General features: G+C 31.4%; 2 protein-coding genes across 2 annotated transcripts; both read right to left on the reverse strand.

Moving 5' to 3' along the window:
• Nucleotides 1–4,335: 4,335 nt before the first annotated feature.
• Nucleotides 4,336–5,220, reverse strand: C922_04420 (hypothetical protein; the record flags this gene model as incomplete). Its single annotated transcript, XM_008820003.1, has 1 exon — nucleotides 4,336–5,220. One exon carries the CDS (start codon nucleotides 5,218–5,220, stop codon nucleotides 4,336–4,338), a length of 885 nt encoding a protein of 294 aa, XP_008818225.1.
• A 4,969-nt stretch (nucleotides 5,221–10,189) lies between these two features.
• On the reverse strand, nucleotides 10,190–12,279 carry C922_04421 (hypothetical protein; the record flags this gene model as incomplete). The annotated part of the gene is made up of 3 exons (XM_008820004.1): nucleotides 10,190–10,337; nucleotides 11,651–12,010; nucleotides 12,152–12,279. 3 exons carry the CDS (start codon nucleotides 12,277–12,279, stop codon nucleotides 10,190–10,192), a joined length of 636 nt encoding a protein of 211 aa, XP_008818226.1.
• Between the last annotated feature and the right edge of the window lie 3,322 nt (nucleotides 12,280–15,601).

The following is a 15,601-nucleotide window of genomic DNA, read 5'->3' on the forward strand; positions in this document are numbered from 1 at the left end:
TCATTTTTAATTCTTTCCTTTTTGTTAACTGCTCCTTTTAGTCAATTGTCCCAATGGGCGTATTCACTCTCACAACCAAGAATTTGCTATAGAAATGTGTCTACATATCACATTAAATTTTATTCAACGCGTTTTTACTTCGTGCGTATGGGATGATAAATTATTACTCATCCCTCTTCATATTTTCCGCCCTGATATTATGTTTAACAATTGCTGTAAGTAGTAAGTTTTACGTATCAATGCTACACATATATTTTAACATTTATACAACAATAGGTAAAATATTAGAAGAGTAAAATTGCTGGGCGCGTTACAACATAAAATAAACAACTCCAAACGGAGTGGAGGTGAGAGCCATTTTGTATCATATACATATTAAAAAGGATGAAACAATGCACATGTTGCAGATGGGTTAAAATTTTATTATTAGAAACTCTTTAATATAACCATCTAGCAATTATGCAGCATATTGGGGTCGATTTTTTTTTAAAAGCATTCCCCCAATATTTTCTATAATTTTCTTCTTTATGGTTTTCATTAATTCTAAATGTAACACAATTATAATTTTAACATAGGATATTTTTCTCTATATTCACTAAATGGGCGTTACTAGCTCGGGGGTGCATGAACTAGCAGTCCTGTTAGATGATTCTACAAAGGTGGTGGGAAAAGCAACCATCGGGTATAATTATAAAGTCGTCGGAAAACCGAGAAAAAAAGGAAAATATCGGCTACGAGAGGTTCACGAAGCTTTAGCTATCATAGTATTCCTTTTCTCTTTTCATTAATAAATGCATGAGCAAAAAACATGAGAAGAAAAAATAAGCAAAATCCTTTTCTGGAATACATCTATACATACGTCTCGTACGTGAGGATTACACTGTGTAAATATATATACTTGTCTTTTTCCGTAATTTTTATATTTATCTCTATATAAACACATAGTAAAGTGAGTATGGTATCAGTAATACACCGACTGATAATATATGGCTTTAGGAATGTATCAAATAATTCGTTCACTATTTTTTTCATCCTACTTGTAATATTATTGCTAAGTATTCATTCAAATTTATACTATTCGGTTATATAGGACGTCATAGTTGTACGAATATGCAACCATGGAATACATTTTATTGAAGCAACATTCCATTCATCATATATATGCCATGATATATCCATTCCGTCCTATGTCGTAAATTTGACATCTCACTCAATGTGGGCTATTCCTTTAGTGTAAAAAATCAAATATTCACAAGGAAATTAATCATGAGAACGTGAATTACAATCAATTTAATGAAAGGAATTATAAATAATTAATAGACCCGGCATATAAGGTAGGCGCAATTAAAACCAAGGACATTTTTGAAAGGACAAGTAAGGAAAATGTTCGTTTATCATAACGTTGCAAAGGGCCTAATGCGTTACGAAAGAATGAGAAATTGGACTACGCTAGTGTATGAGTAGCTCAAATCTGAATATAACACATTATGGGAAAACAAATTTCAGAAACAGTGAACAAAGCAGAAGTTCGATTATTGAAGAGTAAACAAATATACTTCAACTGAGGTCCACATGGATGCTTCGGAATTATGAGTTCACCTGAGGCACAGACTGAGCTTATATGCAGAAGCAGAGATGCATGAGTATAAATGTGGTTTAGAGAAAAAACTCTAATTGGGATATTACACCACCATTTGTCTCTCCTATTCATGCAGTATGAAAAAGTAGATTCTTCTCCCGACGTAATGAAATGTTCATGGCCAATTCTGTGCTTAATTAGAAATTAAGAAAATGCCTTTTAATTGTGCAATTGAGGGAGCAATCATATTTTCCTCTAATAAATATTTGCTGATTTCTTCCCATCCTGAATTAGATATGCATAATGAATGAACATATATGCACAAAGGTAAAGCAATTTAGGAAAGGCAAAGGTGCGTTCCGTTGTTTCATCCATATACAAAATTCTACTCTTCTTTGACAGAATACGTAGCTGCCCTTAACCGTATTTGTCATGAACCATTAAAGTTACATTATATGTTATATGTAATTGAAGAAATGTATCTACTTCATTATTATTACATGTCATAATCCAGTAGGAACAGCTGTACCCAGAGGAAACCTAAGAATGAATAGGCCCCGCTTACGTAAATAGCTGCAGAAAATATAGCGTAGAGAAAACTGTGAGACAAATAATTATAACTTCAAGTAGTCAAACATTCTGGCACATTATGCGGCACCAGAAGGATCACTGCACACTACTGAATAGAAGCACGTGCGCCTTTTATTGGGTAAATATAACATAATGAGCTATCAAATGTCAGCTTGTCCCCTCCTGTCAAATTGGAATTAAAGGAAACAATCCGAATTGTGCTCGAAAAATATATACACATATGTATAGATAGGTGTAATCGTCAAAGAATACATATAATATACTATTACACTTCACAATTGTGTACAGCGACTTCCCACAAAACGGTGAGACTCCAATTACTACAAATCCTTGTACATTCGAATGTCACGATTTGTAAAGTTCCCTTTGAGGTAAATGTATGGCACGAAGCATGAACGAGTACTGACTCAGTCAGTGCACAAATTCGGTGATACTGATTTTGTCTTTTGGGATAGAGGTATCACTCGCGAGGTGTGCCCATTTTTCTAACAAACGTGTTAATGTCAAATAGACAGAGGTTTTTGAATGGTATAGAGAACGTAGATCGTTTTCAGCACGTTATATTAATAATATAAATAGAGAAAATTTATGGTGAGTACAGGGAATACAATATTTGGATGCACATATTAATAAAAGAAAAAATAAATATCGAATAAGAAAAGGTATGATTGAACACCCTTCCCATAGTTCATGTAAGTTCCGTAAGAATTGATATCAAGGTTACCACAGCTGAACAATACCACTCCGGATAAATGGGGACTTCCCATGGTATTTCCTAACATTATAATATTTCACAAGATTCAACTGCGGGAAGAAAGACGGGTTAGAAAAGTTTTTCTAAAGTCACCGTGCAGTATTCTTCATATGACTATTCCTAAGAAAAAGAATATGAGTGGGTATCTAGGTTAAAAAGAGGTGTTTTTCGCAATTATGGACTACTGCAGATTGACGAATTTTTGGTTTAAATGGGCATCATAAGATAAAGGGTAATACAATATTAATAAGAAAGCGGTAACTATATCAGTAACACAATAATATCAGGTCAATACGTCCTTAAAAGGAAAAAAAAAAAAAAGAAAAAAGAAAAATCTTTCCTTCTGTGAAAAGTTAATTCAACATTGCAAGAAGCAAAATTGAATTTCTATTAATATCATTGAAGATATATTTATAATCGCTTTTTGATGAATATTAGGTATCGAATTAAATGAAGCAAATAAATATCATATAGGAAACAAATAGATATGTAGTTCTCATTATGTAATGATAAAATTAACGCTATTTTTAAGAATTTAACAGAAAAAAAAAACACAAGTTCCTAATGTTCTAACATTATGCTTGTGTTTTCTACATATAAACAACGGTACAATTAAATATGTAAAAACACACTAACAACCCAAGTATTTATGAAATTTTCATAAAAAAGAAAACACAGGGGATATAATGGTTTAATTATGTACTTTTTAAGAGTGCATTAAGAAATTAATTTTCATTGTAATGATGTTGAAGCAAGAAGATATGATACGTATACAAACATCATAGATAAAAGACGAGGTGCAAATTTAGAAGAAAGGAACAAAAAAAAATGGTATAATCAATTTTAGCAGCGCATATAAATGTGTATACAACACATGTCCTCGTATATACGCATATGAGCATTATCCATAACGACGAAAACATTATCATATTCATGTACAAAACATACTTTTTTCCCCCATATAATAAGGAAGATACCCCCCAAAAAAAATGCGGACAAAAACCGTCCTAATTGAACAGAAACAATAGAGTTCCTCCTCCGGATAGGAACCTTAAAGAGCGATAGCTGAATTGTATGTGAAAATTACGGATCATCACCTTGAAAATTACATCTTCAAGTTAGACCTACGGTTACAGATAAATTCTTGTGCCAATTTTTTAAAAACCATTCGGTTACACTTTTCCCCGTTTATCCTCGTTATATTTATGGCAGAAGCTAATGTATTCGAGAAAATTCACAATAAATGATAACTTTTATTTCTTTTAACCATTTTTTCTATGGTTCTTCCGCTGCTCCTTTCTTTTGAGTGCGGCACTATCTGTACTAATTATCCTTCCGTAGTCGCATTAAAATATAACATTCCCTGTGTTATCTACTTTATTTCCTGAATTCTGTGGGCTGGAGTTTTTCCTTAGTACAATTTTCTTCTACATACTAATTTCTTCTTATTAAGCCACACATACCATTGCTTCTCCTTTATCCAGGTGCCCAGTGTCCTTTCTTTCCAATCCTCAAACATTTTGGTCTTTTCAGATTTCCATTTTATCCATGGCACAACATCTTTATTGAGAAATTCGTTCCTTTTCTGTTCGATAGACATGTTCCATTGTTTCTGTTCTCTATCTGTTCTTTCTTTCCATAGGTTCCAATTTTTTCTATCAGTAGATATTCTCGATTTATGTCCTGACCCTTCCGCTTCCCAATTGGCCCAATATTCGTTTTCTTCAGTTTTCCACTTTTCTTGTTCCCATTCCATTATTCTTTTACTTACCCATTTATCAAAATTGTCCATCATCCAATTAGCTAATTTGTATTGATCTTCATCAATCCAATATTCCCAATCCTTGTCCATACATTCCCTTATTGGTGTATTAATCCACTCTTTCCATTGCTCAGTGGTCCAACTTGACTTCTGTTGAAAAACATCAAGTATGTATTCATCTCCCGAAGTTCCGAAGGGTTTCATCGATTTCTTTTTCATGACTTTAATCCATTTTTTCCATTGAGAATCTGTCCATTTTAAGGAACGTTTTATCACCTCAAGTACATACTCGTCCATATTTTTGTTGTAATATTCCCATCTATTTTTCATTGCTCTTATCCATGCATCCCATTCCAGTTCTTTTTTTTGGAACCATGAAGAAATGAGATCGTCCATAGTTTTGTTAAATTCTACCCAGTCATCCTCCGTTTTATTCATAAAATAATTCCACTGATCCTCTTTCCATTGTTCTTGTATATCCATGGATTCGGGCCTCTTTAAACGGGTTTTTCTTGGATGGTTCCTCTTTCTCATTTCTGTTTCATATTCCTGAAAGTATTATAAAGGGTAGGAAAAAAAAAAAAAAAAAGAAAAAAAAACACACACACATGTATAAATACATATGTGGACATATGTTCTATTCAAATTTTCATATCTAACGAGAATGTATAAGTTCTGCAGTACCACATCTTTAGGCTGTTTTTTAGGTTACCTGATGTGAAGCAGCTGCCACCTTTGAAGTGGACGATAAAATACCCAGGATGCCCGGTACATAGGAGAGAATGAACATAATTTTCATTTTCAATAACGGATACCTTCAATTTAATTCTGCGTATTATTGTAAAATACCAGTGGGAAAACGAATTGTGCTATATATATATATATATGTTCGCATTCTCAGGTCGTCTCGCTGTATATATTCTAAAGACAAATAAATAACTATTTCACACGAGAAAGAACTCTATGTAAATATGAGTGCACCTAATCAAATAGCGCACATTAATGACTGTACATTTCATATTGACGCATATAGTTTAATTAGTACTATTGGAAAAGCGAATCATTAATTATGAGGGACTAAAAAACATATTATAAGTAAAAAAGAGAATAACAAAATATTGAGAACAAAGCACGAAACGCCTTATTATTATTATTACTGCTGCTGTTGTTATCTGATAAAAAAACGTCATAATTATAGTGAAAACGGAATTAATTCAAGAATATTTTATTCAAATTCACTGCCGATTTTGTTCTGCCAGAATCGATTCTATGAAGGTGACCAAAGATGTTCACGGAAACAGCATTTAATTATATATGAATTACCGCTATACATCTGTACCAGATTCAACTATGTTTAATTCGAATGTTCATAAGTCCAAGGATGTTATTTCATTTTTTTTTTTTTTTTTTTCTTAAAATTCCTTGTTACAGAAATCAAAAATGTGTTCTATAATAATATATGCATTTTTGAATTCTACATTGCTCTTTCGTACAGAAGTCGGGTTCTATGATCTACCAAAAGAGCATTACGGTTGTTTGCTCTTTTCTGAAAGTTCAGAAAAAATATTTTTATGTAGTGAGAGTCGTAAGGAAACATTTTAGATAAATACAAAACAATATTTTAGTTTTAATAATTATAATTACATCGCGCAATAACCATGCTATGTGTATAGTGAACTTAAATCTCATTCGTAGATATAACACGGCACAAACAAGAACATATATAGAAACAGAAAGTACAAATGGCTTCTAGTTCTTCATTATATACACAACTTAGAAATTAACAAAAAATAAAATTATGAAAAGTTATAAAAGCTACAAGGAGAAAGAAACAAAAAAAAATTACTATATTTATATTCAAAATATGAGTAACTTATTTAATTCATTTAAGAATTTTTCGTAAATCACCTTTTTTTCTTTTTGCGCTATATTAATGTGTGCGCAGAATAAATCAACGTAATGCGGGGGAACAGTTTAAGTTTATGATTTTTTACAAGATCCTTTGAGAAAACAGAATTAATTTAAAACGAACGCAGCAAAAACCATTAATTAAAAAAGTGCTGAACATTATATATATAATATATATTTGTTAATAAATTTTCTTATCTTTAAGAAATAAAAGTCAATGATGAATTTTTCGTATAAATTACAGTTATCAAACTCTGGCTGAACGTTTTAGCGCATTTTACCTAGGGGATAAAAGAAAAATTTGAAATTATTTAACTATTATGATCACTTTTAACGTTCTTTTTTAAATCGAACAACATGTTACTACGACTGTAAAATATTAACTCCGCAAGGGGCAAAATGCCAATATACATTAAGTAATTGGTTAAAAAATTTGCATCGACATATTGTTGAAATTTTAGTTGATCTGTTTAAAAGGTTTGATGAAATGTGAAAATTTTCTCCTTCAAATAGGATAGAGAAAACATATGTGCTAATGTTTTTCCTGCCTACTATGAATAATATAGAGCTCCTTATGGAGGAGCAGGAAATGGTAAGAATAGGACCAAAGAAATAATATTCCGAATGGCAAGAGCCATGAAAAAATTCACAAAGGGTGCACGTAGGACTGATCTGCAAAAATATGAAGATTATGAAGCACACTACTGGTGAAATGGTCAGAAATATATGTTACATAGAGACATTAATTACTACACGCAATTTGTATAATGTAGTAATTATATAATTTTGCACGATGTACGTCCTACATTCGTTTATGATTTAATTATAATATGAGGACGTTATGTTTTAATAATCACAAAGTGAAAGTGAGAAAAAATAAAGCACTCCATTAACAAATTGCGCATTTGAGGAAAAACATATTTGATGCGACCTTTTTTAATCATAAACACATTGGTCCTGTTGCTAGGAAATAACCCATACTTTTCTCATAGCACAGTGCTCAGGAAAAAATACATCATTCAGTTTTTATATATGCCCATTTGAATTAAAGCAAATCTCATTACAATAAGTGAGTACTATAAAATTTTGGAGTAGTATAACACAATTATTAAACATTAGTAATGGAATAAAACATAATCGCATGGGTGAAATGATAATTTAACGTATTTTTTACATAAAAGAAGGATTTTATTTTACTAATGTAATTTACAATGATTGTGAGTATACAGTTTGAAGATTATAATTTTCTGGACAGTCATTCCATGTGTGGAAGAATTTGAAGTGTACACTATCTCATCTATTATAGTTTTCCTTTAAAAAACCTTTTACATCAGTTTCTAACGAAGCACGGAGAAGAATAGGACATATTAATTCAATCATTGGTAAACCTCCCGAATAGAAATTTAACTAAGCAAACGATATAACATAATTCCTGTGTAACGTTTATATCATTCTAGTGAAATATGCATCACTATAATGTAACATCAAATTCTCTTATCGATCACACACCCCTCATGGACCTCTAATCTTCGGATTTTCGATAAACAGGGGAATTTTAAACTGTGAAATGAGCTCGTAATATTAATTTCCGGGGGGTACTTAAAAATTATGCGCTGAGCCAGATTATGGAACAATAAAAGACGCATGGTACTGGAACAGTGAGCTGTATCTTATCCGTGTATCCTGTTTGACAACTCAGTGCGAATAAAAATCACGACTCAAAATTTTGAAGTAATATATGTACCAAAATGATACAGTAAAGATGGATCTTAAGATGTTGGGGTAAATCTACATCAATGAAAAATTTTTACACCATGCAATAGAGGTAATGTAATAAAAAATTCGATAATACAATTTGAGATTTTACTGAGAAGTGGTTTTTAGAAGTAACGAAGAATGTCGTAAAAATTGTTTATCTGTGCCTAATAATGATAGTATCAACAGAAAAGGAACACTGAAAAAAATATACATCATTTTATCCCTAAATATGGGCAGATAGAAACATGCAACAGTTTTATCCAATTATTAGTGCAATGGAGAAATACCTTATATACTCATATATGCGCAATTATATCAAATAAAACACCGCCATTGCGTCAAGTGAGAGGTAAATTTATGACCGTCTCCACAGATTAGTGCATAATACCCAGATCGCGGTGAGATGTCTTCACATTACTAAATGAACATTCAAGTACATATATAACAATACAGTTGAATATAAAAAATTGTTATCGTACCATATTTTTACCTTTTTTTTTTCTGCATAGAAACCCGTGTGTTTTTTCTAATGATTTAAGATCAAATTTATTATTTCAAAAACCAAGAAAAAACCTATGATTTTGCACAGAAGAAATAAATCAACATTAAAACAAATCCTGAATTTAAATATATATAGGAAGTATCATATTAAGTTCAAATAGACGAAGAATTCTCAAATGTTCATTTTGTCTGATGATGAATGAGAAGCATCATAAATTATGCTATGTCGAAAACACAGAGAAAGAGGTTACACAAATGGAAACGAATATAGGTAAATATAAACTATGTTAAAACACATTTGTTCAGTTCTATTTTGTAACGTTGGTTATAACTTTAAACATTATTTGTAGAACTCTATTCGCATTTTTTGAAACAATTTCATTTCATCTTCTTATTAAGGGTGTTGGTTCTCTCTTTCTTTCTCCCTTACTTTATTAGCACTTCTGTTCCTAAATTCAGGTAGAGTATCCATTGAAATGTTATAGAACGTAGATCATTTCAACATATATGATTTACAACATTATCTCTTTTGTAGGCATTTTCCTGGGTCATCGTTCACAATGAATTCGGACATGAACCATCGATGCGTAGAATAGAAAGGAAAATAATGAAAATATTCCCCTAACATTACGTAAAGTTTTGTATTTTTTACACTTCCCCAATTAAATAAGTTAAATATATAACTACTGCTCGAGATATGGATTCCTGAATTCTTCAGTCATATACTCTTCAATGAAGTATTGCATCCATTCCTTAGACGACATCTCTTAATCATTCTTCCATTCTTCCCAATCTATGGGATTCTGAATTATATATACATTTTCGATCTTTTCTGTCAATTCTATACAATATTTTTCTTCTCTGTTGAGTTCCCCTTTCCATTTCATCCACTTGGTCATTTTTATGACATACAAATGCTCTTTCGCTGGTTTCTCCTTTTTGCACTTTGTCCAATACTTACTTTTCCCCTTTTCTTCCAGTTACTCCTGGTACATTCCTCTAATATGTTCTTCCACCAAATCTACCAATCTATTAATATCCGTCTGTATATACTCAATTCGGCTGTATTAATCCATTTTTTAAAACCATTCACTATCATCTGCTCCATTTGTGAGTTAACATCATTGAGATTTTCATTACCATTATCGTTATCATTATCATTAGGACAATTATTTTTATTCATTTTTTCCCGTTCTCTTCTTTCCATTTCTCTTCCACCGTCTGTACCCACTTATTCCACTCGAATTCTTTTCTCTGAATTGGTATTCCTTTTTCTATTTACCATGGATTCTTCGAAATCCATCCGTTCCGCTTCGAATACTCTTATACAAATATTTCACCCGTGTCTGTATTCTCCTTCTGATTTTTCCATTTCTTCTGTCTTGCGTTCTACAAGGTGCTTCTGGTCGTCTTCCAACAATCGCGCCCACTTTTCTATATCAAAATTGGCGATATTTTGAGTTTCCGTCATGCTTAAGGACGTCCTATTTTAGAATAAGAGAAAATGACTACAGCAGGGTTAACGGTTTGATGTTACCCAGAATTTTGTGCTTAAATATGATAAAAGGGCGGTCGATGAAATACAGAAATACATAGAATGACACAAACGAAGGAGTTCGCTTCTTTATTTTATAATTACAAGGCAAACTAAAAATTTTTCTTAATATACTTTCCTAGAATAAGGATCTGTAGCATTAATTATTCTGCGCGGATGAGTCTGGATAGTTTAAACATGGAGTCACAACAATTAACGACGGGATTATGAGGGTATGTTGTATACACTTCCTTTCCTTGCTTGTGCAATTTTGAAATTTAAATAGGATAGTTACATTAATACATGAGCAAATAACGATTTCATAATATTGCATAACTTAAACGTGATGTGCAGATTTCTTTCTATAGACGACAATAGTGATAAGCTATAAATGTAGACACATTACTAAAGCTGCTGTTTCTTTTAGTGCACAAAAGAAATGTCACAATTTCGTTACCAATATAGCACATGATAATGAAAACATATCCCACGTCATATATATAGTCGGGTTATGTGAAAAAGACATATAGAAAATATTCCCAGCAAATACTCCATGCAGATAATGTTCCTACATATCCGTTAACTCCTCATACAAGACGTAATAGTCGAAGTAGTATAATTTACGCTACTTATTCCTTTAACAGTTTTCTTAGAATACTAAGGAAAAAGAAAAGAAAAAAATCATTATTAATACAACTTCAACTTAGTGTATAGCAGATTGAAACAAACAGATGAATCTTCAACTTCGTTTGTTGTAAATATGTAGTACCATAAAGGAATTTCCTTCTTACAACATATCTGTCACACATGAATTCCGCATATTAATTTAAACATCACATTCAAATGATAACACCAAACGTGCATCAAAAAACTGAGAAACATTCCGTCACACAGATTTCATTTTTGAATAGAGTGAATAGAATGAATTAAATAAATATATCATATATATAATATATGTCATACCTCTATTACGGACACACAGAAACATACTGGTCCCCTTGAATATGTACTATTCCAGTGTATGCTCATAGTACAGCATGAAATTTTGGAGATCTATAGAAGCAATATATGCTCATGGGATTTCTCTTCTTTAATGTAAGGCGTTTCCTGTATTGTACAAAACGTCTTAGGATTCTACGACACTGTTTATATTTCATCTGATAGTAGATACCCAAAGAAAAAGATAATAATAATGACACAATATATAGAGGAAAAAGTGAAGAACCATAAGTTGCAGTACCAGCCGCAATAAGACTAAATAACATAGATGGCATTAGTACGACAGGAATCGCACCAAAAATGATAAGAGGTAAAAAAATTCTGTATTTTTTTATACCGTTAAGCAATCTTCTATATCCAATTCTGCATTTAATGTTACACCTCTCATTATTATTATAACCAAAATCACTTCTCATGATGGTTAAAATTTCTGATTCAACCGTTCTATCAATTCTTTTTAAAAGTCTATATATGGCCGATTCGGTAACTTCCTTGATTCTATGCTCTCGTATTAACTTATGGAATTGTGCTTGTTCACTGACATTATCCGTTTCAGTAAAGTCTTTTTCATTTTTCAGTATATCAAATTTGCTTCTACAAAGACTGTCGTTCGATATATCGTCGCTACTTTAATCAGAATCATACACTTCTAAATCACCAAATATGCTGTCTTGGGCGACATTTTGGTCTAATTCATTTAATGGTCTTTTAAATTATGTTTCTGAACTTGAGACGCTAGATATACTTTCAGAACTATCATCGCACATTGATGCATTAAGGGTCCGCTGTCCATTGCCCTGATGTGTGAAAAGATTTAATTCCTCCCGAATTTCTTCATCCTGTGGTGAAGCATTTAAGTGTATTGGAAATTCATTATCATCTTCCTCTAACATGTTAATATTTGTTCCTCCTAAACAATTATCTTTTGTTTCTTTTAGTAGGTTAGCTTTTCCATGGAGCAGTCTACTTGTTCTAATAGCTAACAATGTTCCGTTTTTCCTGTCTCTTCCATTATGTTGTTGTAATAAGCTCCATGCTTAAAAAGAGAGATACATGATTTGGAGAATTGTGAAAAACGCCAATTCATGGGAGCGAACTAAAATTTTCCTTTATAAAACGCGCATTTCCATAAATATATAAATTAACATGCATATATGCATATTATAGTGAGGGGAATGCATGAATTCAGCTCCGTTGGTACCTCATGGGAACAATTTTGTATACTTAGTACAAGGGCAAGCGCAGCAATTTTCGTGAAGAAAGAATTAATTACCTTTACGTTCATATGGGATAAATTTAAAGATACAAACAGAGCAGATTAGTAATTCTATGTTGATCTATTTCAGAACTGTTGCACAATGCTGTATAATTCATCGGATATATTATTATTCTGCGTCATAGTTCTCTATTTATTCATAGTATAATATATTTCAGCTCTAGTTAAACTTATGCAGAACTCAGATTATTAAATTACAATAAATGAAAGATAAAATGGTAAAGAGAAATATTTTACAAAGTATATTCTATGCAACATTATCGCTAATTAATATACGGGTGAATTACGTCAAAATAGTACGATCCAAAAAGTGAGCATACTTTATCTAAAAAGTCGTATATGAATTCGTTATATTTCTTTTACACCATTGCTAGCAAATAAAATCCAGAAAAAAAAAGAATCTATATCTAATGACATATATGTTGCCTACTATGTTTCCACGATCCCCCTCAGTCGTATGGAATATGGTAAAAAAATATAGTTCATCATTTGATATCTACATTAACGTTAAAGTAGAAATAAATACTATTCCTCTCCATGGATACAAAAGAACAGTGAGAAATTCCCAAAGTAGTTCCAAATTTTTTCTAATCTAGAATTCTATATAATTTAACTTTGACCATTTCATTATATAAAGCCTTTTTAAAAAATACATTTACAAGAATAGAGCGAGAAATATCTCTGTACCATGCTAAGGATTTAAATTTATTTCAATATTGAACGCTGCATTTATTACTCGCATTTACTTTTTTAAAACAAAAGAATTAGTAAACAATAAAGTAACAGCCATAAATAATTTCATGAATCTGAAGTTTCACTCTTGAATTATACTTTTCTCAGATAGATCATTTTCCGGAAAGTTCCATATTTTTAATGATTGTAATGGACAATCTGTTATTTTATCGTATTTCTGAACGGCGAATATTTTGGGAAAATGAAAAATTACAAACTAAACATTCCAAGAAAGAGGAAAGCTCTGTGTTCCGCAGGCTGGAAGGTTCATCCTTAACATCTACATTAATATACGATTAATGAAACAGAACAGGAAACAGTAAAGATATGAACACTTTGTACATATATATATGCATGTGTATGGAATTGTAAGGAAAAAGTGCTTTCAAATACTTAATTCATACTTTTACGCGATTTGAAATTGCTGAATTATCTTATATTGCATTATTCCCCAAAACAGATAAATATAAATAACAGAGAAATTTGATCATTTATCTGACCACAGGGAGCTAAAGTGATTGTATTGCATGTGCTCACTGTAAATATAATGTAAAACGTATTTTTTCATATATAAAAATGGGTCATTAATTTGGGTTCTACTTCATACAGTCTATTGTAATGTTCGGAAACCGATAAATTATTTATATTCTTCGCTCAAAGAAATCACTAGTCTGTTGTATTTATCGAAATAATTACAATGTAAACTTTCAATTCTTATGAATTCTCTTCTTTATACCTAATCAAGAAATATCCTATGGAAAATTTGTTCCCAAATATATCTTATGATTACTAATTTTAAAAGACAATTTACCCTGATGCATATATCATATTATTTCTGTTCCAATATTGCTCTCTTATATACTTATCGCATCTTCTGCGCAAATTTGAATTATACCATCTTTCTTGTAAATTTCTGAAGTGATTAATCATTTTACACATGTTCTAAAATAAAGTTTCTTTAGAATAATTTCAAATAACTATGAATCAACAAGTTTTCTCTCACAACAGCTAAGAGTGTATTCTCCAAAAATCTACATATTATAGGTTTGGAGCAATTCCTAAAGGAGCCGAAAGTATAAGACGGAACCTGTCTGTTTCTATTGGTGTGTATGGGGCAACTGTTGAGCGCTTGTTCTACTGTAGCAATTAAAAGGATTAAAGCAAATCTGTAATAGAAATATTAGAGCTTACACACTTCAAAATAAGAATATAATCTCTGTTGATGATGTGTACATACTAATATCACTGTCAAATCCGACATCAGATAGAGCACATAATTTCAAACACTATGGCACAATGAGAAAATTAAATACTCAAAAAATTTATATTTCTGATAGCCCAAATGAATAGTTTCATACACATCATTGTTGTGGCGACCATAAAGCAAAAAACGCATGAAAGAAGAGAACGAATAATGGGAAAATTATTCTTCATCTGATCATTATTTCTTCAAAACAGAGGCGCATTTTTCCCGCGGCATTAATATTAGTGGATTGCTCCTTTCAGTTGTGTATAATTTTTATAAAACCAGGTCTGAACAATTCTTACGTTTAAGTAAAGTATGAAAAGTAATATGTCCACCGGTAATTCCAAGAGGCATTATATTTGATAAAAAAAAGAAAGATAAGACTATTCATTATTTTTCCTTTTCTATTTTATAATATAAGTTATATACAAGTACAATAACGTGATGTCAGATGTACATATACAGCAGCAGAACATATAGAAAAAGAATATTGGGGAATATACACATTTGGATATGTCTTAGGTACTTTTTTTACAATTTGGCCTTCACCCTTCGGAAATTCGCAAAGTACTGAGATATCAATGATAAAAAAATGAAACAGAATGTTCATCAATAACACATCAAGAAGAAGCCAGCAAATACTCCCACATGGGCCAATGCAAATGCCCAAGACAGGGGATTCAATATTTGCCCATGGCTATGCATCGCAACTGCGACAATTTCGTAACATACAATAAAATGTTACTTACATCTTGCACACAAACCAGTAAGAGAATCATCTTTTTCGTGTACAGATCTATGTTAAACCTAAGAAATTAAAAAAGATTTGTATACACATAAATACATATCCATGTTGTGTAAAAATATGAACAATATTTTCTCTATCACCAAATTTCAAATTTGCTCGGTATGACTAATTCATTAGAACATAGAATTTAGAGCAATACACGTAAAATGCATA

This window comes from Plasmodium inui (genome assembly GCF_000524495.1).
Source record: "Plasmodium inui San Antonio 1 unplaced genomic scaffold supercont1.23, whole genome shotgun sequence".
NCBI classification, from domain to species: Eukaryota; Apicomplexa; class Aconoidasida; order Haemosporida; family Plasmodiidae; genus Plasmodium; species Plasmodium inui.